General features: G+C 42.6%; 1 protein-coding gene across 2 annotated transcripts in view; it reads right to left on the bottom strand.

Moving 5' to 3' along the window:
* MOB2 (MOB kinase activator 2) overlaps positions 1-23,474 on the bottom strand; it is a 90,162-nt gene that overhangs the window by 47,185 nt on the left and 19,503 nt on the right. The window contains exon 1 of one of the 2 annotated variants that reach the window (XM_089653526.1): positions 9,826-9,878. The exons of the other annotated variant lie outside the window; for it this stretch is intronic. Coding sequence (XP_089509652.1) covers positions 9,826-9,863 — 38 coding nt within the window. The 5' untranslated portion in view covers positions 9,864-9,878. Of the gene's footprint in view, positions 1-9,825; positions 9,879-23,474 lie in introns of those variants that run through there. 2 annotated transcript variants of the gene reach the window in all.

Here is a 23,474-nt window from a genome sequence, read left to right as displayed (position 1 = left end):
CATTAGAAAACCGGCATAAATGCTTTATTGCATGTTTTATTATACAAAAGAAAAAATTAAAAAAAATTAATCTACATCCGCTAATAAAATTTGAGCCCTGGTTCACACTGATGCGGTGCGGAATTTGCAGCGGTTTCAGTGCAAATTCCGCACCGCATTACAATCGCACCCCGTTCATACAAACCGAAGTGGGTGTGTTAAGTTAACACTCCAACATTGGTCCACAAAACGTGGTGCGATGTGCAGAATCGGATCGCATAGGTGTGACTACCTATGCGATCTGATTCTAGTGCGGACCAAAAAAGGGTCCTGCACGTTTTTGATGAAGGTGCGGTGCGAACAGAGCCATACAAAATGTATGGCTCTAATCGCACCGCATACAAATCGCATGTGATTTGTACAGGAATGCGGAGAGGTTCCTGTGTGATGGGATTTACCGCACCGCTGTAGTGTGAACCCAGGCTTAAGGCAGAATGTCTTCATTACAAAATCTAGTATAATAATTTACTGCAACCCGCCTATTTATGTCACATATGACATAGAAATGGGTAACAAACACCAACTGGTTCTCAATTAGTCTAGGTTCACACCTAAGCGTTTTCTGCAGAGTTTTACAGAAACACTCTACAGTCCATTTAACATGATTTCCTATGGGACACATTCACATCTCCGCGTTTTCACCCGGTGCATTTTTTGGAAAGGGTCAGGGACTTTTATAAAAGCAAAAAGTTGCATTTTTGGTTCTATAGACTTCAATGGAGATGCTGCAGAAAAGCATGTAGTGCGTTTTGGCTGCATTTTAATCTGCCTAGCAAAAAGAACAAAAAAACCCCGCAAAATGCATCAAAAACGCATGTGCAAAAACGCACCACAAAAACAGATCAAACGTAAACTGCATAGGTATGAATCTAGCCTTATAAAGCTCTGCTGACTTCTTTCCAAGGGTGCAATCTCCAGGCTATCATCCTGATATCAGCTTTGCAGCCTAGCAAGCAACCAGCAATAGGCCAGACAACTCTTGTGAGTTAGGCTGGCCATAGACGGGTCGTTTATCCGCCGAATTTTCAGATGATAAACAAAAAAAATCGGTCGTTGCTGGCAGCGATGCTGCCACCAACGTCCACGAAAAGCAGCTGTTTTTTGTGGATTTTCCAGCATGACCAATAAAAATAAACGAGAAGATCCACGAAAAACGGCCGACGGTATTGCCCCACTAACGGTGTGAATATCTGCCGATTTTTCATGCGGACTAAAAATCGGCCGATAAACAACCCGTCGATGGCCTGCATAAAAGCTCCATTCCTACATGCTGGCTTTATAGAAGTGATTTAGAAGGTGGGAAAGCTAGCATCAGGATGGCCGTCCTGGAGCCTGCCCCTTCCATTTCAGCAATGGCTGATCCTATACTTGTATCCTGATGGCTTCCTCTTATTGATACAAGCACACAAACATAAAATCCCAAGTTTGCATCACAGGCAGAATAAACAACCCACCAATCTAATACTGTACTAGCGCTGGTTTCTAAGCCAAACATACAGTGTTAGAAAATAACACCAAATTAATATGGGAAACGGGTAAGCAAAACAAGCTGATGAACAGAATTTGGCAACCGGCAAGGTGGAACTGCAGCCAAAAGTGATACAAGTACTATTTAACTAATCTCACATGTTTACAGGAGCAGCTATTAAGTGCTTAAGATCCTTGAGATAATTTGCTGATATTCAGCAATGCAGAATTCTGGGACTTCATTAAAAGGAGGACCTTTACTGCAGAAAAATCCAAATGGCCAGTGTTTAAAGGAGATGTCCATAGGCCTCCCCTCCGCTGCTCAGAGGTAGTACAGCACCAATGCAGAACATGCCTCTCATTCACCGAATACAGTATTTGGGTTTAGTGATAGCCTGCGGGAGGTAAATCAAGTTACAGACAGAAGCAAGTCCTATTGGCACCAAAGTGGCCCGTTGTGGTGTGTTGCATTAACACAGCCTTTCATTTAAATAAGCTGCCTAGCTCTTTGCAAATGGACCAAAATTTGCTCCTGTAGAAATTTCCCATAGGACAACAAAAGGTGTGCTGCACTGCTGATACATCCGCAAGATGCATTGGGGTGCTAATGGATGCGTTACTACGTCCAATACCACAACACAGTGCCATTTATATGCCCTAAGGGCCAGTTCACACCACAAAACGCATTCCGGTTGTTGCTTACAGTTCTCGCCACACTCCATTCCGGTGCAGTTTTGATGCAGTTTGCGATGTTCCAGTGCAGTTCCGTGCAGAAAAAAATGCAGCATGTTTTTTTTCTGCACCGAAAACTGACTGGAACTGACTGCACTAGTGTGAACTAGGGCCACAGGAACACATGGAAAACACTGCATGCATTTTTTAATACAGAAAAAAAATGCATCTGGTGTGAACCAGCCCTAAGGGTCGGGGTTCACACTATAGAAACGCAGTCCAGATGCGTTCCAGATGTCTTTTTTGGCTCATTCTGGTGCATTTTTGATGCAGTCCTGTGCGGTTTTTCTGCATTCCAGTTCATTTTTTCCCTCTCTCTTTCTTCAATTGCAATACGGACATGTGTGTTCCAGTGCGTTTTTGATGCGTTTTATTATGTTCCAGTTCAGATCTGTGCAGAAAAAAATGCAGCAGGTTCTACTTTTTTTTTCTGCAAGTGGAAAGCACTGGAACTGTGACATTGACAACCATATAACCTACTTTATGTGCATTTTGGATGCAAAAAAAAAAAAAAGCAACTGAAATGCATGTAGTGTGAACTACAGGAATAGGATACATGCATATTTGCCACTACTAAGCTCAATTCTAGGTAGGCCTCATTCACACGGGTGTACTGATCCATACACATGTGCTAAAGGCCGTCTTCACCTGCACGGGATGCACACGTGTTCCATGCAGGCAGCCTGTATCATTGATAGGTGGACGGCTACATGAATCTCCAACTGTACCTCTGTGTGGGGTCGATGTTTGGATGAGAACGCAGTCTGTGGGTGTTAGGATCTGTTCATCAGTCCCACATGGATGTACAGTTGGGAATGAGTTTACAGAGCTGTTCAGCAGCCCTCCTATGAAGAGAACAGGATGCCTGAATGGACCACCCGTGTGCATCCTGCATGGGTGAAGATGGCCCTTCACACAGATGTATGGACTGGTACACCCCTGTGAATGAGGCCTTATACAAAGATCCAGAGAAAGAGACACACAATTAAGCCGTGGTCAGAGCCTTGTTTTATACTGGTCCAGTGCGCAGATCAGAACACAGACACACCAGGATGCATTGCATGTATTTTCACGTGTTAGGCAACCCAATCAAATGTACAGAAATGTAGCATATGCTGAGCACCAGTGCAGGGGCATTATGGTGACCAGTATAATGAATGGCACTGCAACACACGTACCGCACATTACTGCAACACGCATGTGTGAGCCAGGCCTAACCTCTGAGCAGCACAGAATCTCTCTTCTTACTACTATTCTGCAATTCCTCACTGTGCAGCCAGATTGAGATCTCAGTTGTCTTCCCAGGACACATCTGAGTGTTTTTTCTTTGTACATTTGCATGCATTTGATGCACATTTTTCTATTTGCATTTATCCTGTGAGGACACTTCTTTCTTTCCTTGGGCTTCTATGTGCGTTGTATTGGAATCACATTATGGCGTGTTTGTGGTGCGGAAAAATGCAGCACTCTACTTTTTTTTTTTTACTGCATTGCACTGCAATGATGTGACCTATGCCCATAGGACAGGGGTGTCAAACTGGCAGCCCTCCAGCTGTTGTGAAACTACAAGTCCCATCATGCCTCTGCCTTTGGGAGTCATGCTTGTAACTGTCAATCCCTCATGGGACTTGTAGTTTGGCAACAGCTGCAGGGCCGCCAATTTGACACCCGTGCCATAGGATACCTGGATTTTGGACAGTCAAGAATGCATCCTACTGCACCTGGTGTGCAAGGTCCCTAAGCCCTGGTTCATACTGGATCCCACTTTTAAATCATGCAACTTCACTCAAAGTCCCACAATATCAAAGTCGCATATTAGTGCAACTTCAGGTGCGACTTGGGAGACATCTGTGAAACGATGACATCGCATGACAATCACTCCGGTGTGAACCAGGGTTTAATGACAGACAGTGCATTATGCTGATTAAGGCTGGCCATACATTATACAATTATCTGGAGATTTTTGGTTTAGATTTACCAAAAACCATATAATAGGAGGACAAACCTAAACAACACTTTCAGTTGTATCCAACTAGGCAGGCCCTTGCACTACACAGTTGAAGGTAAATCTAAAGGAAATTGGGCAGAAAATTGGAAGATAATTGTATAATGTATGGCCAGCCTAAGGCTGCATTCACACTTGAGCATTTTGTATTTTGAAGCTCCAAAAATGCTCAAACTTAAAAAATCAATTGTTCTCCATTGTGCCTGTTCCAGCAATCAGGTGTGAACAGGCACCATAGAGAACAATTGATTTTTTCAGTTTGGCTACGTTCACACTAGCGTTGTGTGCAGGCGGCAGAAAGGCGTTTGGGAAGCATTTGTACCGCTTCCCAAACGCCTCTGCCAATTCTGCACATGGTGCTGTTCTAACGGGAGCGTTTGCGTCACGTTGCGGCAAAACGGACGCCTCTGGTCGAGTCAGGAGGCGTTGAAGCCTCCTATTCTCGTCTATGGTGCCGCTCCGCAAATGCCCAGCCGGCGCTTGCGGGTCATTTGCGGAGCGGTAACACCACTCAAACTGCATTATAGGCATTTGTGGGGCGTTATTAACGCTCGGCAAATGCCTAGCAGCCGCTGATAAACTGCGCGTCCGGCGTTTGCGGTGCGTTAAAAAAATGCTCTGCAAACGCCGGACCAACGCTTGCCAAATGCTATAGGGGCGTTTGGCAAGCGTTGTTAAAACAGCCAAGTGTGAACGAGCCCTTAGAGCTTTTTGGAGCTTTGAGCTTCAGGCTAATGAATGCAAAAGTGTGAATGTAGCCAAAGGTTCAGATAAGCCCACATCATGTCATGAAGTCCTGGATTTGGAAGGCAAATAAGTGCCATACCAACCGCAAACTTCCATTTTCATCTTCTATCTTAAATCCAGCCAAGTTCCAACTCCTTTAAAAAGTTGAAATGGCTATTTAGCAAGGAGAAGTAGGTCGTCATTTAACCAGCCACTCTTGGCAGCAGAATGAATTTGCAATCCTCTGCTCTATCATAACAATGCAAAACAAAGAGTGTAAAAGCCAAAAATGTAGTAGGAAGGAAGTGTACATGCTGGAAGAAATGCTAAGCACACAGTGTGACCTGTGGACACGGGATGTGGTCACTGCTTACTGCACATCTTGTATTGCCTGCTCTAATCAGGACTAAGCTGGAGACACCTGCTAGAAGATAAGGCGAATACCAGCAGGCACTTAGGAATGACCTCCTGAAACCCGAGACTTGCAACACATCATAGAAGGAAAATACCAGTTAGCTGGAAGTAGCACAGGGCAGGATGCAGGTGCACCAATCACAATGTGCAATACCTTGATAATGAATCACTTGTTTATAACCCCCCCCCCCCTCGGTCACATCAAACCCGACTCTGAAATCAAGTTGCATGAAGTCGCAGGATTACAAAGTCGGGGGACATGCCGATTTTAGGTGCGATTTGCAAGACATCTGACAGTTGTCTATGCAAATCGCACCAAAAGTAATGCATGTACTACTTTGGAAATTGGTGAGGCTGTGACCAAGTCAGGACCGCACCGATATGACTGCTGTAATTATGGCCAATACGGTGCGACTTGGCATACAATTTGCAAATCACATGCCAATTCACATCCAGTGTGACCGGGTGTTATTGTCAAAGCTTAATTGAAGAAGCTGATTGGCTACCATGCACAGCTGCACCAGATTTTGCACTCTCCAGTTCTAGTAAATCTCCCCAGTAGTGTCCAGTGGGTAGGGCTAAGATGTAATGAATGCAAATAGCACCTATTCCTTTGTGCACTGAGGTGATTTGCAGCCCTTTTTTTTTTTTGTTTTGTTTTTTTTTTTAATTAAACCTGTGTTGCAGGTGGAAATAGGCCATATAATCACTTTAAAAATGTATTCTGTAAATACAATGTCAAAGTCATTTTCAATGATTTTATAGCTGCAGCTTTCATTGAAATAATTTCTGGTGACCCTGCTGCTTGTTTAGGGACTTCCTGTTAGAGGATGACAACACTCGGTCCACAAATCTCAATTGTGCTCCTGCACTGTCGTTCTGTCACATGGACTTCCAATGGAGAGTATAAATTAATGTTCAAATACACATCAGGCAGGCATGGTCCATTGTTGTCACCATTAGGAAGCCCATTCAGTAATCATTGGTGTACATACATGTAGACAAGAATTGCCTACAAAGAGGTTGCGGGCGATCAGCAGCATAGAGTTACCACAAAAAATAATCTCGCTTTAAAAAATTAAACACAAATTTTTAATATATAAAGTGGTTTAGCAAACAAATGTTAATAAGTTAGGGTTCACAGGTACTTTAAAGATAATCTAAAACCCAAAACAAAAAATGTAAGTTATTTAATTTTGCTAATCCTTAGATGTGATGGCTACCTTAGTTTTCCTTTTTAGGCTTTTTCCTTTATTTCCATCTAGTGATCCAGCCAGTAACACACTTCAGGACTTGGGCTACGTTCACACTAGCTTTGTCAGACAGGCGTTTAATGCTTCTCATGAAAATTCTGCACATGGCAGTACACAGTGCTGTTCACAGGGAAGCGTTCGCGTCACTGCAAAACTGATGCCTCATGTTGAGTCAGGAGGAGTTGAAGCCTCCCATTCAAGTCTATGGTGCCGCTCCGCAAACTTCATTATAGGTGTTTGTGGTGCGGTTTTAACGCTTGGCAAATGCCTAGTAACCCCCTCAAAACCAGGCATAGGGCATTTTGGGAGCATTTGAGGAGCGTTAAAAATGCTTCCCACGCGCCTGTCTAACGCTATAGGGATGTTTGGCAAGAGTTAGAAATAAAGTCAAGTGTGAACGAGCCCTTAGGCTGAGCATGGAGAACTTTTTTTTTTTTTTTTCAAATCAGAAAAAAAAGGAATGGGTTCCACCATCCACACAATGGAGTTGGATGGAGGAATCCTGCCCGCTGTGCTATTCTAGTCTGACAGTGGGGACTCCTCTGTTGTCAACATACACTGGTCAGCGCTCCAGCCAACTGACTGCAGCCCGCTGATTAAAAACATTTTTCAAACAATCCTGTTCAACATAAATCGATCGTTAGCTCAACTCCTGTCGAGTGGGAATGGCCATAGAAGGATTGAAGTTCAGCCAGTCTCCACTTGAACAGCAGCATTGTCAAATGGGGAGAGCGAGGTGGATCCAGGGATCTCTTTCACTGCACTATCGTATTCTGAAAGCAGGGACTCTCACCTCCATCCCCCCCTTCAGAATACAGATCAGTGCTGCAGCGAATGACTAAGGCAGGCCATAGACGGGTCGTTCACTGGCTGAATTTTCGGCTGATAAATGAAAAATCGGTCAGCGCCGTTGCCGATGCTGCCACCATCGTCCATTTTTTGTGGATTTTCCAACATGACCGATAAAATAAACGAGACGATCCACGAAAAACGGCCGACGGGCGGGCCCCACTAATGGCATGAATATCAGCTGATTTTTCGTACGGATGAAAAATCGTTCGCTAAACGACCTGTCTATGGCCTACATTAGATGCTGGTTTTCCAATAGGACTGTTCGAAAGAAGACTGTCTAAAAGAAGTACACACGTACTGCTGAACCGGCCAAATTTCAGTATGTGTATATCCAGTTTTACAGGCTGGATAACCAGGTGGAAATAAAGGAAAAAAGCCTTAAAAATAAAACTAATACAGCCACCACATCTAAAGTCTATTAGCAGCTATACAATACCATTCTGCTTTTGGGTTTACATACATGACAATTAACCTAAAAGGTCATCTATAGGTTTGCATTAGATGTGAGCTTTTTGCCAAGCCTGAAATAAAAAATAAAAAAAAACGAATATATCTTTACAAGTGAACGCTATACTAAGAAAATGACCATGCATCGTGTCAGGGCAGCCCACTAAATCAATGCACAGAAATCACACCAGAAAAGTGCATGCACTTTTTTTGTTAAATGCAGCGTACCACAATGCATTGTAATGTGCAAACATTATGTGTTGGGGTGTCATTAAGATAGATAAGAACATGCGTTTTTGTGTGCTGTGCTACTGCATGCGTTCCACAGCGCACAGTGTGAACAGAGCCGAAGGACTCATTCACACCATTTGTGTTTTGCTGCACTGGTCTGCACAGATCAACACTAGAGCACATAATCAATGGTATCCTACATTCCCTGTTCACATCAGAACACTGCAGAGCCCTGCATGAAAAAAAAAATGCAGATCTTTTTTTCTCCCCACAGCCCATCTCACAGCATGGACTTCAATGATGGCCTGTATCACACAGGCTTTAGTTTGTATATTAAAGACCAGTGCCATTCAACTCCAGTTTGTAAATGTTTAAAGCAGATCCTAATGGGAGTGTTGATTGCCACTGTAAGCAGCTGCTAGCAGGCTTCCAACAAGCTTCAAAAAGTTCTGCTTTTGCCTGCTAGCTGCTTGTTTAAAGTGGCAATCGCTCACAATAGGATCTGTGTTCAACATATATAAATTGAAGCTGAAGGGTACCAGAATCAGAGCAAAACGGGACCCCAAACATGGTGTGATTTTACCGCAACTGTTGTACGATAAAATGCGTCTGACTCCATGCCAAAATTTGGTACATGAGCTTCTTCGGCACATTTTAGGAGCAGAGGGAGGCCCATTCAAAATGGTGCTGCTCCAAAAATGTGCCAAAAAAGCACTGCTGCAGCACCGCTCAGGTATGAACAGGGCCTAAAAAGCTTCAACAAAGCTTGCTGAAAGCTCTGCAAATGCTTGCTGTTCATGTTCACACTGATCTTATACAAGCTAAAGCCTGTGTGAAACAGGCTGAAATGTCATTTTGTAATGATCAAACCCTACAATGTGTTCTAAAAACATAATCACAACACCCTTACACAATGGACACCCTTTTCAGCATTTGGGCTGCTGTGATTGAGCTCTAAATGTTGTTTCACGCTCCGAAACAAATATTAACATAAAACGCTTGTACATTCAAAGTTAGCAGAAATAAAGTAATTATTGAGAACACTTAGGCCTCATTCACACGGCAAAAAAAAAAATGCATTTCCAAGCATTTTCTATTTACAGATCTGAATGCAGATGCATTGTTTTCAATGGAGACACACAGGTGCATAAACATACACTGCAATCAGATCCGTAACACAAAATCCACAAATCTGAGGACACATGTATGCTAGATGCAGGTATTGATACAAAAAGGACAGTTTTACGCATGTATTCACTAATCATCACACAAGTACTTTTGTGCTAGAAAAAAAAAAACATGCCTAATAAGAGCAGTAACTTCTTTTACAGCCATGTGAAGGTAGAATTAGGCTTTGGTACAAGTGATCCACTATACCCATCTCTAACATGTATGTGTGTGTATATATATATCTGTATGTAAATAAACTATGGTGTCAGGACATTTCAGTGTTGCTGGATGTGAGGATCTCCTATGTAGACCAGGTCAGAGCACCTTTCACTGTCTCCAGCACTCAGATCACATAGACATCATTAGCTCAACTAGGGATTTGTAAACTATCATTTCAATTTCAAACAAAGCCTCCGGGATGAAACCTCCCATGTGCCCTAACAAACCTATGTTTCAGTTTACTTGGGACAACGAAGGATGCCATCTTACTTGTTGACTTTATAAGAGCCAGTGCGCCTGAGGCTCATGCTAAATTTAAGCAGCTTCACAAACAGATCCAGATTGAAAGCTTTCTCTGCTCTCCAGGCACTGTCAGATCTTCATTTCAGGGTCAATCATACTTAATTACTTCACTTGATCCTGGGTGGGAGCATTGGGAGTTGGATCTGCTGTACTTTTACAGGGACTTCTGATGAAAGAGTAAAGCAGCTCACAGAGGCATGTGAGCAGCTAGCAGTGACAACAGAGCACAGTTGTGTGTTTAGAGGCACAGCATGGCACAATGACGCGCACGCTGGCAATGGAGGGAGAGAGTGGCAGGCCAGGAGAGGGTTAATGTTGAGAGGCAGGAAGCGGGAGGGCGGGGAGGTAATGCCAGGCAGGGAGGGATACACCCCACCTGCTATAAATACTGTGCAGCAAAATATAGCCAGACACAGACCTGGAGGGATCGGAGAATAGCCGGCACTATTCAACACCTTCACTGCAGGGCTGAATCACTCCTCTCTGTTGTCAGGAATCGCTTTCCATGAGATCAGCAAACGGCCTGACTTCAGAAAGCCTTTCTCAGCTAAAAATAGAATGAAGTGGCTGCTGGAGTGACAAAGACTGCTTTCTGTGTATGCAGAGTATTCCTACCATAGACCTTTACAGTGCCGCAGAGTATTCCTGCCATAGACCTTTACAGTGCCGCAGAGTATTCCTGCCATAGACCTCTACAGTGCTGCAGAGTATTCCTGCCATAGACCCTTACAGTGCTGCAGAGTATTCCTGCCATAGACCTTTACAGTGCTGCAGAGTATTCCTGCCATAGACCCTTACAGTGCCGCAGAGTATTCCTGCCGTAGACCCTTACAGTGCCGCAGAGTATTCCTGCCGTAGACCCTTACAGTGCCGCAGAGTATTCCTGCCACAGACCTTTACAGTGCCGCAGAGTATTCCTGCCATAGACCTTTACAGTGCCGCAGAGTATTCCTGCCACAGACCTTTACAGTGCCACAGACCTTTACAGTGCCGCAGAGTATTCCTGCCACAGACCTTTACAGTGCCGCAGAGTATTCCTGCCATATAACTTTACAGTGCCGCAGAGTATTCCTGCCGTAGACCTTTACAGTGCTGCAGAGTATTGCACCTTATGTACAAGCCTTGTCTGTTCACAATATAGAGATGTATGACGGCTCATCGCAGTAATATTTACCCTGTGCACACAAATCAGTCTATCCCAGCACCATCTGCACCTTATTTACTGTTGTCTGAGTTCCAAGCTACACATAACCTCCTTCCTGTAAAGCCGATGTTGGGGTAGGTGTGGTTTCTAGATTCATATACATTAAGAAGGTTCTTAGAATGATTGGACTGTCTCACAGCCCAACTCTGAGAATTACAAGTACTGTAGTTACCCTTGCCATGCCGCTTAACCCCTACACAGCTAAATGCTCATTAACTCCAGGGAAAGACAGATCAGGTGTAATACCTTAACCCTCTAATTCCTGGGAGGTGGTGCAGCTTCTTTATCATGCAACTGACTTGCAATAGTCACGACTGGGAACTTGTCCCGCTCCCAACCAAAAGTGGTGACAGCTCAGTCAGTGTGTAGGGAGCTTGCAGTAAGTATGTTTGCTTAGCAAGAGATTAACCACTTGCCCTCCAGAGGATTCCCCCCCCCCCCCTTTCCTAACCAGGCCATTTTTTGTGCTACTTTAACTGACAATTGTGCGGTCATGCAACGCTGCACCCAAATGAAATTTATGTCCTCCTTTTCACACGAATTAAGCTTACTTTTGGTGGTATTTGATCACCTGTGCGGTTTTTTTTTTTTGCGCTATTAAAAAAAAAAAAAAGACAATTTTGAGAAAAAAACATATTTTTGACTTTTTGCTATTAAACATGTCCAATACATTTTTTTTTAAAAATCTAATTTCGTCATAAATTTAGGCCAAAATGTATTCTGCGACATGTCTTTGCTAAAAAAAAAAAAAAATCCCAATACATATGAATTAATTGGTTTACATAAAAGTTATAGAATTTGGCAGTATACTGGAATTTTATTTTTTTTACTAGTAATGGCAGCAATCAGCAACTTATAGCGGGACTGCGGCAGACATTCTGACACTGGGAGGAACTGACTTGGTGTCACTGACGTCCCCAGTGACACCAATACAGTGCTTAAAAAAAAAAAAAAAAAAAAAACACTGACACTGTACTAATGGCACTGGGCAAGAAGGAACATGAGGGGCGATCAAAGGGTTAACTGTGTGCTGGTGCTTCACTGTAATCACACTGCTTTGTACAAAGCAGTGCTGGAAACGACAGGGAGGAGAACTGTATTGTTTACATACAGTTCTCCTCCTCGTTGGAGATCCTCGTCAATCACCAGCCAGGACCTGGTGATTGAAGGCCGCGAATGGCCCTACCTGGAAATGCAAAATCACATAAATATGTGATTTTGAGCACCCGTGCTGCCCTCTAGCAGTATATCTGCTATAGAGTGGTTTGGAAGCGGTTAAATTATACATTCACCTTATGAAAAAAAAATTTACTTTTTTTGCAGGTAAAAACTGTGCATTTTTTTTTTCTAAGGAGCCTGCAGAACATTGCACCCACAATCAGATTGCAGGTACCAGCTTAGGCCCCTGCAGACTTTCTGGCCATACCTGGTATGGGCAGGCAGTCACCTAAGACCAGAAAGCTTAATGGACTACAAGACAACTCACCAGCACCCTCGCAGTTCATTGAGAACTACAAGATTTCAGCCACAATGGGCTGATGGTACTTGTAGGCATTCATTCACAGGAAACTGAATGAATGACACGGCTGTGTTATCTTCAAATTGTGACAGCGGCTGCAGGGAGAAGCTCCCCCATCTGCTGTGGGGGGGGGGGGGGGCGATAAGGCTGCAAATGCTGGAAAAATGTTAATTTTTCACCCTAAATACACGTGTCGATTTTCATTCTGAATGGCACCCCCACACGTCTGATCTTGCAGTGTGATCGCAGGTGTGGGGACCGTACAGACACCGCATGGTCTTTTTGATGCGTTTTGAAAAAGGTGCATGTACCTTTTCCTTGCGTGAAACATGGGCACAGCAGCCCATTCAAATGAATAGGCTGCTGTATCCATGCAAACGTAGGTCACATGGCCCTTTATAGTGTGAACCAGGCCTACAGCTGGCCATACATTATACAATTTTCTTTCCATTAGATTTACCTTCAACTGTATAGTAAAAGGGACTGCCTGACTGCATACAAACTGAAAGTGTTTAGATTTGACCTCATATTATGTAGTTTTGGTAAATCAGGCAGCACAGTGGCTAAATGGTTAGCACTTCCGCCTGGCAGTACTAGGGTCATTGGTTCAAATCCCAGCCACAGCATCACCTGCCTGGAGTTTGCATGTTCTCCCTGTGACTTCGTGGGTTTCCTCCGGGTACTCCGGTTTCCTCTCAAACTCCAAAGACATGCTGGTAGGTTAATTGGCTCCTGTCTAAATTGGCCCTAATATGTGTATGTATGAATGTAAGTTAGGGACCTTAAACTGTACACCCCTTGAAGGTTAGGGACTGATGTGAATGTACAATATATATGTAAAGCGCTGCGTAAATTGAAGGCGCTATATAAGTACCTGAAATAAATAAATCTAAAGAAAAATTGTATACTGTATGGCCAGTCTTAATGAGCATTTAACCCTTGCAGCATTCGGAGGCCCCAATGCAAGGTTCATTTTAGTTCAGCTTTGCAGCAATACACCGGAGTGGACTGAGCTGGTGTACACAGGGTCATTAGTGAATAAGGTGAAGCGGTGTTCACTCTCAATACCAACAGGCTTTTTCTTGCAATTAGACCTCATTTGGGCCGTGTTTGAGACGCACAGGTGTTACATGTAGGTAGTCCCATCCATGTCAGTTGGGACACAGGGGCCGCACAAACATAGTTAGTCTGGCTGAAAAAAGACAAAAGTCCATCCAGTTCAACCACTAAAAAAAAAACCAAAGTTATAATCCTATACCCACAGTTGATCCAGAGGAAGGCAAAAAAAGCCCCAGCAAAGCATGATTCAATTTACTCCTGCAGGGAAAAAAAATCCTTCCTGATCCTGAGAGGCAATCGGATATTCCCTGGATCAACTTTACCTATAAATGTTAGTATCCAGTTATATTCTGTGTATCTAGGAAAGAATCCAGGACTTTTTTAAAGCAATCCACTGAGCTGGCCAGAACCAACTCTTGAGGGAGTCTATTCCACATTCTCACAGCTCTTACTGTGAAGAAACCTTTCCGTGTTTGGAGATTACATTTCTTTTCCTCCAGATGTAAAGAGTGCCCCCTTGTCCTCTGTGATGACCTCAGGGTGAATAACTCTACACCGAGTTCACTATATGAACCACTGATGTATTTATACATGTTGATCATATCCCCCCTTAATCTCCTCTTCTCAAGAGAGAATAAATTCAGTTCCTCTAATCTTTCCTCACAGCGGAGCTCCTCCATGCCTCTTATCAGTTTGGTTGCCCTTCTCTGTACTTTCTCCAGTTCCCCAATGTTCTTTTTGTGAATTGGTGCCCAAAACTGAACTGCATATTCCAGATGAGGCCTTACTAATGATTTGTACCGGGGTAATATGATATCTCTCTCTGGAGTCTATACCTCTTTTAATACAAGAGAGGATTTTGCTCACTTTAGAAACCGCAGCTTGGCATTGCATGCCATTATTAATCTGGTGATCTACCAGAACCCCCAGATCCTTCTCCACCATTGAGAACAGTTTTGGAATCTGTGCAGGTGCATATCTCCATATGCACACTGTCAAAATTTGGGCGGCCTCTTTTGTCTGTACCCACAATGCTTTCAAATTGGGATTAGCAGTTGTGTCTGTGCAGCCTCTGCATCCCAACTGACATGAATGAGACTGCCTGCAGGGAGATGCATGGAACACTGCACATCCATGTCCAGACAAACATGGCCTTCGTACAGACGTATGCTCTTATTACATACACTGAAGCTGTGTTCGGTCAGTTAAGGCCTCGTTTACATGGGCATACTAAGTTCAGTAAGCACTGCTAAGTGAACAGTCTCTACTTCTGTAGGCCTCATTTACACTGGCGGTTGGGGGAAGTAAGTATACACAATTGAGCAACAATTTTCACTGCACCCCCAAGCTGAAGAGGCAGCAGATGGGGGTGTACACATGCAGTACTGTCTGCTGAACATGACCCATTCACCTGAATGAGGCCACATGGTAACTGTGTGCAATGCTCATGGTGGTATGGGATTTTAGGGGATAAAACAGGCAGTGAGGAGGTGGCCAGATCGCTCATTAGAGGGCTAAAGCTTGTGTAAACTGGTCCTTCGTAAATGATCCCCAATGAGAATATGTAATTGACTGTGCTCTAAAGTAATTTTTACTATTTTGTGTTGGCACTGCGTTTGTGTCTGTGGATACCTCAGAGTCAACAATATTTTCTATCCAAAATGTGTAAAAGCATTAGATGTTTTGTTGGCTTCCACATATATGCAATCAGGCTCCAAATAACTTGGACCAGCACAGTTTAAAGCTGAACTCTGCATATAGAAAGTTCATTTAAATATGTTCCTCGGCAGCCACAGAGTATAAATCCATGTTGTGTGCGCCAAAGGCTTTTCCAAACCGAGATATTATTAAGTAAAGGCAAGAAGGACATTATCACCGTGCTGTACATAGCCTGATCAGAGCTGTGGGAGGAACCCAGCAGCTCCACCCACTACCAAAGGGGGCAGAGCCAGGACCAGTCGCCCTGCCCAAAAAGAGGTAGCAGCAGTGATCGGTCTTTATTACGGAAGCTGCTTCACAGAGGCAAAGAGCAGGAGGTGTTTCACACTGGATTACTACACAGATCTGAAAAATGAAGTATAGGACACAAAAACTCATGAAATACACGTCTGCATTTTGCCAATATATTTAGCAGTGCTGGAGCTCACTTGGCAGCGCATGCACAAGGGAAGTAGCTGGCCGATATGCAGAGGGCTTCTCCATAGCCAATTAAGAGGCTCAGCTACCAACAATGCTGGGGGGGTGAATCAACCATTTGCTACACCACTCAGTAGCGTTGTCAGACAGGGACATGAAATAGTATCAACATGAAGGAAATAGCAGAGCAAACAGGTAATTTGTTTATTGCATATTAAAGTAAAAAGAGGAGCGTGTAGTGATTGAACATATTTTAAAACAGACTTGCATTACACGGTGTTTGTATTTTGCCTGGAGAGACATTTTAAAGTGCTTGTAAAGGGTCAAGGTTTTTTACCTTCATGCTTGGGGGGATTCGGAGCCAAGCCATGCTCTGTGTGTAATGGACATGGAGAGCAGCAGCTCGGGTGCCTCCATAGCAAGCTGCTTGCTATGGGGGCACTCACCAGGGGCGGGGGACCCCAGAAGAGGAAGATTAGGGCTGCTCTGTTGAAAACCACTGCAGAGAGCAGGTAAGTATGACATGTTTTTAAATAAAAGATAATAAACCTTTAATAACTCATATATATTAGATTGTAAGCTCTTATGAGCAGGGCTCTCTTGAATTGTATCTGTACAGTGTAGCATGATATTGTAAAGCACTGTGCAAACTGTTGGTGTTACATAAATACTGTATAATAATATACAACAGCAGTCTACTCCACTAAAGTTGGAATCAAAGTCATTCCAAGCACTGCTGTCTACACCACCCTTCCTGCTTCTTTGAAACAAGAAAACAAAACAAAGAAACAATGCTATTGTGCAGAGAAAATCAGAGGCTGCAGAGAGCTTCCTTCCAGTCTATGAGATGATGGACACGGCCGCCTGGGACTGCCAACACACAGGAGGTGCCGCCATGAGCTGTAAGCACCTCCACTCAGCAAACGTTTGTACTCCATTGCACGAATGCCAAGGAACACATTAGTTTAAATCATGTATGGACCCCTCTCTGCCTCAGAAAAATGAAATATTATGTCAGTAATGATTATGTAGACATAGAACCATTAAAATTCACAAAAACACAGAAGTACATAATCATTAGAACTGCTTTTAGGACACAATCTGCTAAATACACAGGCATAATACAAGAGCTTTGCCTGTCCAAAGGATTTGACTATTTTTTTGTCTATCCAGTCCTAAGATTCTCTCATCTCTGCCATAGAGTACATTACTGTCTGGTAGGGAAGGGACCTGATCTTTCTCTGCTGCAGTTTCACTTACTGGTCTCCTCCCAACCACCAGCCTGTGACTGCACAGTGAAAGGAAAAGCAGCACGCTAACAAACTCCTGTGTCTCTCACTCTGCTCTCTCCTCTTATCTGCATGCTTTTTTATTTTAACACTACAATGCACCTGGTTCTCCGTCTAAGAGCTCTAAATGCACTGCAAGAGGTAAATACCAAGCTTTGTTCGCATTAAATAAATTGTGTGTGTGTGAAGTTTGTCAGCTGAAAAGTCCTGTAGAGAGTCAGGGAACTCTGATAAGCAACTATCTCCCATGGTGGCCATCTCTAGCCCACCCCTCCTACACCTTGTTCTTGGCTCACCTCTGTGATGGCCAACTTTGTAAAGTCCAGTTGTTTGCTTTAAGGCCTCATTCACATGGGCATCAAGACTCGTACAACCTGAATTAACCAATTATTTATGCTGCTGGAGTCGCCAGGTGAGGTGTGCAGGAAGCCCACATAACCCTGAGGAGACACATGGGTGAGCAGCTGTTTCCCCGTCACATTATAAAGAGCGGCTGTGTCCATGCAGCTGCTCTGGCCTTATAGACTTGCATGGGTAGCTTGAACACAGCACTTTGCGGCTCCATAAACAAAACAGACAATTCAGGATGTACGAGTCTCAGGGCCTGTTTGAAAAGTACAATACATACATAAATTTAAAAAAAAAACAGCACTGGCTTCTAATAACCCCCCTCCCAAAATTGTATATTTTATATTGGCAGAAGAACAATCATGGAGAATCCCATCAGTCTGTAATGTATAGAGAATGGATGCGGCTTTCCATGCTCTTGTTAAAATGAAAAACTCCTACAAAAAAAAAAACAAATATCGGAGAATTACCCCAGAGCCCATGAGAACAAGAAAGCTCATATATAAAACTGTCCACAAATAAAAAAAGTCACTGGCTCAATGGTAGAATTATTGAAGTTGAACATACATATATATATACATACATATATACCACATGTAATCTCCTATACAACACAGTTGGGGGGGCTAGGAGTCAGTCAGGTTCTTCTGCATGTCTAGGTGCTGACAGTGAACAAGTGAAGAGGAGGATGGTCCTATTCTGCTGTGGCTAATGAATTTTTCAATCAGTTTGCCAAGAGGTGTGTTCTTAACCGAGCTGTGTGGCACTAGAGGTTAAGGACCTGACTGTTCTGTCTGGCAGGGTCCCTGGATGACAAGCCTAGCTGCACTGAGTTACAGATAGTACAGGAGTGTAACTCAAATATGTATCTTTCCTGAACTACAGCTTGAAATATTAGTAGCCTCAGTTATAACAAATGCATCCCTTTTGTCCCATTAATAACTGGACAATAAGGGCTCATTTACTGTATCAGCAGCCTTGCCGCACCTCCCTGCCCGCAGACTCCTGGGAAACGCCACACACCATGACAGGTCTTCCTGTGCTGCACAAGAGCATGCACACTGGAAAGTAAGCTGAGATTCATCAGGAATTCACAGACGGCTCCCAAATCCAAGAGGGCAGCGCTGGGGATCCAGCAGTGGTGAGAAGCATTGGCTGCAGGAAGACTGGGCTGGACTCCATGGGCTGGTAAATAACTTTTTTTTTTTAAATATCAGCTACAGTATTTGTATCTGATGACTTTTCATTTGTAATATGTTCGGTGAAGTTCCTTTTTAAGAATTTACATGCAGAAAGAAACCTGTGCAACTAAATTGCAAGACAGTTACATAGTTAGTCTGGCTGAAAAAAGACATAAATCCATCTAGTTCAACCCAAAAAAAAAGTTATGATCCTATACAAAAAAAAAAAAAAAACAGCAAAGCATGACCCAATTTGCTCTGCAGGGGAAAAAAACCCCTTCCTGCTCTCCCGAGAGGAAATCAGATATTCCCTGGATCAAGTTTACTTATAAGGGCTCATGTACACTGCAGCTGCAAAACTGACGTTCAGGAGCTGTTCAGCGTTTTTTCCAGCAGCCCCTGAACTCTCCCTAATATTTTCCTATGTGTCCATGTACACACAGTCGTTTACAGGCAGTTGAGTTTACAGTTGTTTTTTTTAACGCACCAAACGTGCGTTCAGGAGTGGATTTTACCATGGTTTGAAATGCCAAACGCTTGTAAATGCTTGAGAACGCGGTTAATTGCGTTTATAAGTGTTTGTGTTTAGAAGCGTTTTTTAACTGTTCCATATCCAGATGCTGTCCGGAGCCTTTTTTCATCATCAGAAATGCATGCAAAGTGTTTTCCATGTATTCAAATGGACCCAGTACACCAGCGCAGTCAGCTCCAGGTTTTGCGTGAAGGAAAAAAATGATAGAACGTCCTGCATTATGCTCATGATGGGATCCATAGTGAATACAACCAGAAAAGACAGGTCATCTCAACATATACTGCTCTCTCTGCAGTCTGCTTATGCTCTATTTCTCTCAAAATGTCTGAAATAGTTAATTTTTTACCATTTTTCAGTGCATTCTGGGCATTTGGGAAGGTCTCCTGAGGTTATCTTTTAAAAACGCAAACGCGCATAAACGCGGCTAAATGCGGTATGCAAACGTGGCTAAACTGACATTTTTTAATCTACGTTTTCCAGCAGTTTCCATCGTTCAGAAGAGTTTTCCAAACTCCCCGTGTACATAAGCCCTAAATGTTAGTATCCAGTTATATTGTGTGTATCTAGGAAAAAATCCAGGCCTTTTTTAATGCAATCCATTGAGCTGGTCAGAACAAACTCTTGAGGGAGTCTATTCCACATTTTGACAGCTCTTACGGTGAAGAAACCTTTCCGTATTTGGGAATTAAATCTCTTTTCCTCCAGAGGTAAAGAGTGAATAGCTCTACACCGAGTTCACTATATGAACCACTGATGTATTTATACATGTTGATCATATCCCCCCTTAATATCCTCTTCTCAGGAAAGAATTAATTCAGTTCCTCTAATCTTTCCTCATAGCTGATCTCCTCCATGCCTCTTATCAGTTTAGTTGCCCTTCTGTGTACTTTCTCCAGTTCCCCAATGTTCTTTTTGTGAATTGGTGCCCAAAACTGAACTGCATATTCCAGATGAGGTATTACTAATGATATCTCTCTCTGGAGTGTATACCTCTTTTAATACAAGGGAAGATTTTGCTCTTTTAATACAAGAGATGATGTTGTAAATATATAAAGATTGCAGAGCTGGACAAATCGTAGAAGCCAGATAACTAATGTGCCTTAAAACTGCTGTCAGCTGAGCTACAATACTACTTGTGCCCTTGTGAATTCCTCATCAACAGAGCACTGTGCTAATATATATATATATATATACATACATACATATATATATATACACACACACACAGTCCTACAAGAGATAAAAAATAATAACCAACAATCATCTCTGTTTTAACTATTAGGTTTCTTGCACACAGGCCCATCTAAGAACAGTGTGCCCCTCCCAACCTCCATCCCTGAATGCACAGACCCTAAATGCGAGTGCCTCTCAGTACAGCCTCATCCTGCCATAGATTCAGACAGGCTGCCCACAGCAGGGCTGGGCACTGAATCTGTCCTTCCCAAGCCAAGAGGGGCACACTGCTCCTACACGGCCTTGTGTTTAAAGGCCCTTCATGGAAAGTCAGTTATGGAGTGGGTAAAAGGAACATGGCATTTGTCCGTGTCCAGCAGATAAAGTTCTACATCGATGACAGATAAGAATCTTGGTGCTCCTGTGTCAGTTGGAGATGTTTAGGAAAGGTGAGCCAGGGAAACTTGAAGGTGTCTTGATAAAGTAGAAGTAGCAAGCTTTAAATGTCATTCTATATAGTCAGGCCAGCATCTCATTCAGGAAAGAATTGGATTACATAAACGGGTCTATTCATTATAGGAGTACAAAGTATGGTTACTCAGAGCAAAGTTCAACTTTTGATTGACCCAACTTCAGCAAAGCAAATTCTGATTGAGTAACTTGATGGAAACACGCGTCTCTGACTTTATACCATAATGTCTCTGCCACAGTCCCAAAAGCACCCATAAATAATAATCTAAGCCAATTTAAAGGCCCACTCCAGGCAAAAAATTAAAACCGCTACCCATGCAGTGGGCATCCCGCCAACACTACAAAAGAAAAGGTTTAATGCTCATTAAGTCTAGGGTTAGAGGTAAAATGTGTGATACTTACCTTATTCATCCTGTCAGCAGGCTCCCTCCATCCGTGCGACTATTCCACCAAAGCCTTGTCTGTCAGGCACACCAGCTGATGGTTGCATGATGTACAGTGCAGGACCAATAGCCATGCATTGTACTCCAGCACACCACGGGTCCCCATACAACCTGGAGCGTCAGAGAGGGGAGGGCAAGAGCCTGTCAGTGCGAACAGCAAGTTAAAGTGGAACTGCACTGCAGTTGAGCACCACAAACCAAAAATGCTAAGTAATTGTTAAAGTGTTATTAAACACACAACAGTAAAGTCAGTCTGTATATGCAGTACAGCATGCTTGTTATACTCACTGTAGAACCTAAGGGGTTAGTCCTTTGCATTAGGTAAAAAGGCAGTTTGATCCTGACTTCTCTGATCCTTCCCTTCTGCCACAGTCCCCAATCCATCTGCTGATAAAACATAGCCTTGGGGGGCAAGCTGCACATGCTCAGTTTGGTGTGTATTGCTAGAGGGTTTTTTTTTTTCTTGGGATACTGCATGCAATCTGCACAGGGCCAATCAGCACTGTCCAGACAGAGGGTCAGGGGTCCTGCAGCCTCATAGGACAATCAGGGGCGAATGAAATCTCATAAAAGCTTTAACCGGTGCTTTGCTGACACCGATAGAAGTCACAAGACTACTCTAACTGTTGATGAGAAAAGGTATTTAGTAGTTTAGGATTATTTACCAAAGACATGTAGCAGAATATATTTTGGCCTAAGTTTATGACTAAATTTGAGGTTATTGGATATTTATTATAGCAGAAAGTAGAAAATGTCATTTTTTTTCAAAATGTTAAAAAAAATTATATCACAAAAAATAAAGAAAACAGCTGTGATCAAATACCACCAAAAGAAAGTTCTATTTGTGTGAAAAAAGGACATACATTTCATTTGGGTACAGGGTTGCATGACCGCGCAATTACCTGTTGAAAAAGCGCAGCGCCAGATGGCAAAAGAATGGCCTGATCAGAAAGCTGGTAAATCTTCCGGAGGGCAAATGGTCAACCAGTGCTCTGCAGGACACGGATAGAACTCACAAGACTGCTATATACTGCTGATGAGAAAAGGTATTTAGCAGTTTATTTTTACAAAATTAATTGCATTTCCATGTTCTGTGTTCACCAGATATAGTGAATGCCGGGTCCTGGGTTCAGTAACACTTTAATATTCAAAGCAAACTAACCCATCCATCCATGTCTCCTTGCTTTATTTTGCGGATAATTCAATTTGAAAAACACCCCCTGGTATCTCTGCCACTGGCCATCTTGAGTAAGGGCAGATGATTTATGTAGCATTTATTTCCTGGAATCCAACTGCCCTTAGCTCAGGCATTGGCTGAGCTGCGAACTCTCCCTCCCCTCCTGAAGACTCCTGGAATATATGACATAATTTGCCTAGGCATGGAAACTGGGTAGTAAGAAATAAAAAAAAATGTATTTACTAATGCTAGCAGCAGAAGGATTAAAAATAGTCAATGTTGACTGAAAGAGTGAAGTTCCACTTGAAGCAGGGTGGATAAAAATCAATGATTTTTTTTTAAAAATCAAAACAATCGGATTTTTTTGATTTAAATCGGATTTTTTTGATTTAAATCTGATTTTTTTGATTTAAATCGGATTTTTTTGAATAAAATGCTTTTTGGAGGAAAATATATTACCATCCAAAGGATATTCCATCATGAAATAACGATTAGTTTTTTAATTATGTAGAATAAGGCTGTATATGTTTAATTTTTTTGGTACATACATTCCATGAATCCATTCACAATGTCACAATTGTAAGATTATTGGGCAGTTTCTCTGCCTACAAGATATTATCACAGATGCTTGGTTTACTTTTGCAGTTCTCAAAACTGAATTTGACTCAGCGGAGATCACATGCCTCTTCTTCACAGCAAAAATGTTATAACATGAACAGAGTTAAGAAAAAGACCTTAATCCTAACTTCTACAAACCTATGAATACAGAATCAACCCCTTCAGTGCTAAGTTTCAAGAAGTTCAATGAATAGAATAGAAACAATATTTTTCTGATTGTTTGGAGTGGAATAGATCTGCACAAGAAGAAAGTGAAGCTAAGTGTGAGGAGGAAGGGGCTGACAGTCTAAGTTTCCTAAAATATATATATTTTGTTTAGCCAAATTAGTTAACAAACATGGATGTTTAAGCAAATAACATATGCTGGAATGTTATTGTTTCAGTTGAATAAATCTATTTAAATTGTTATTATTAAGGTAATGATTATTTTTCTCCTTCCTAAATACAACAGAAAAGTTGTCCAAAT

This window comes from Staurois parvus, unplaced genomic scaffold (assembly GCF_062004578.1).
Source record: "Staurois parvus isolate SC_StPar_1 unplaced genomic scaffold, SC_StPar_1.0 ptg000715l, whole genome shotgun sequence".
Taxonomy (NCBI): Eukaryota; Metazoa; Chordata; class Amphibia; order Anura; family Ranidae; genus Staurois; species Staurois parvus.
Note: the sequence above shows the minus strand (reverse complement) of the source record. Positions and strands in the feature narration are given on the sequence as shown.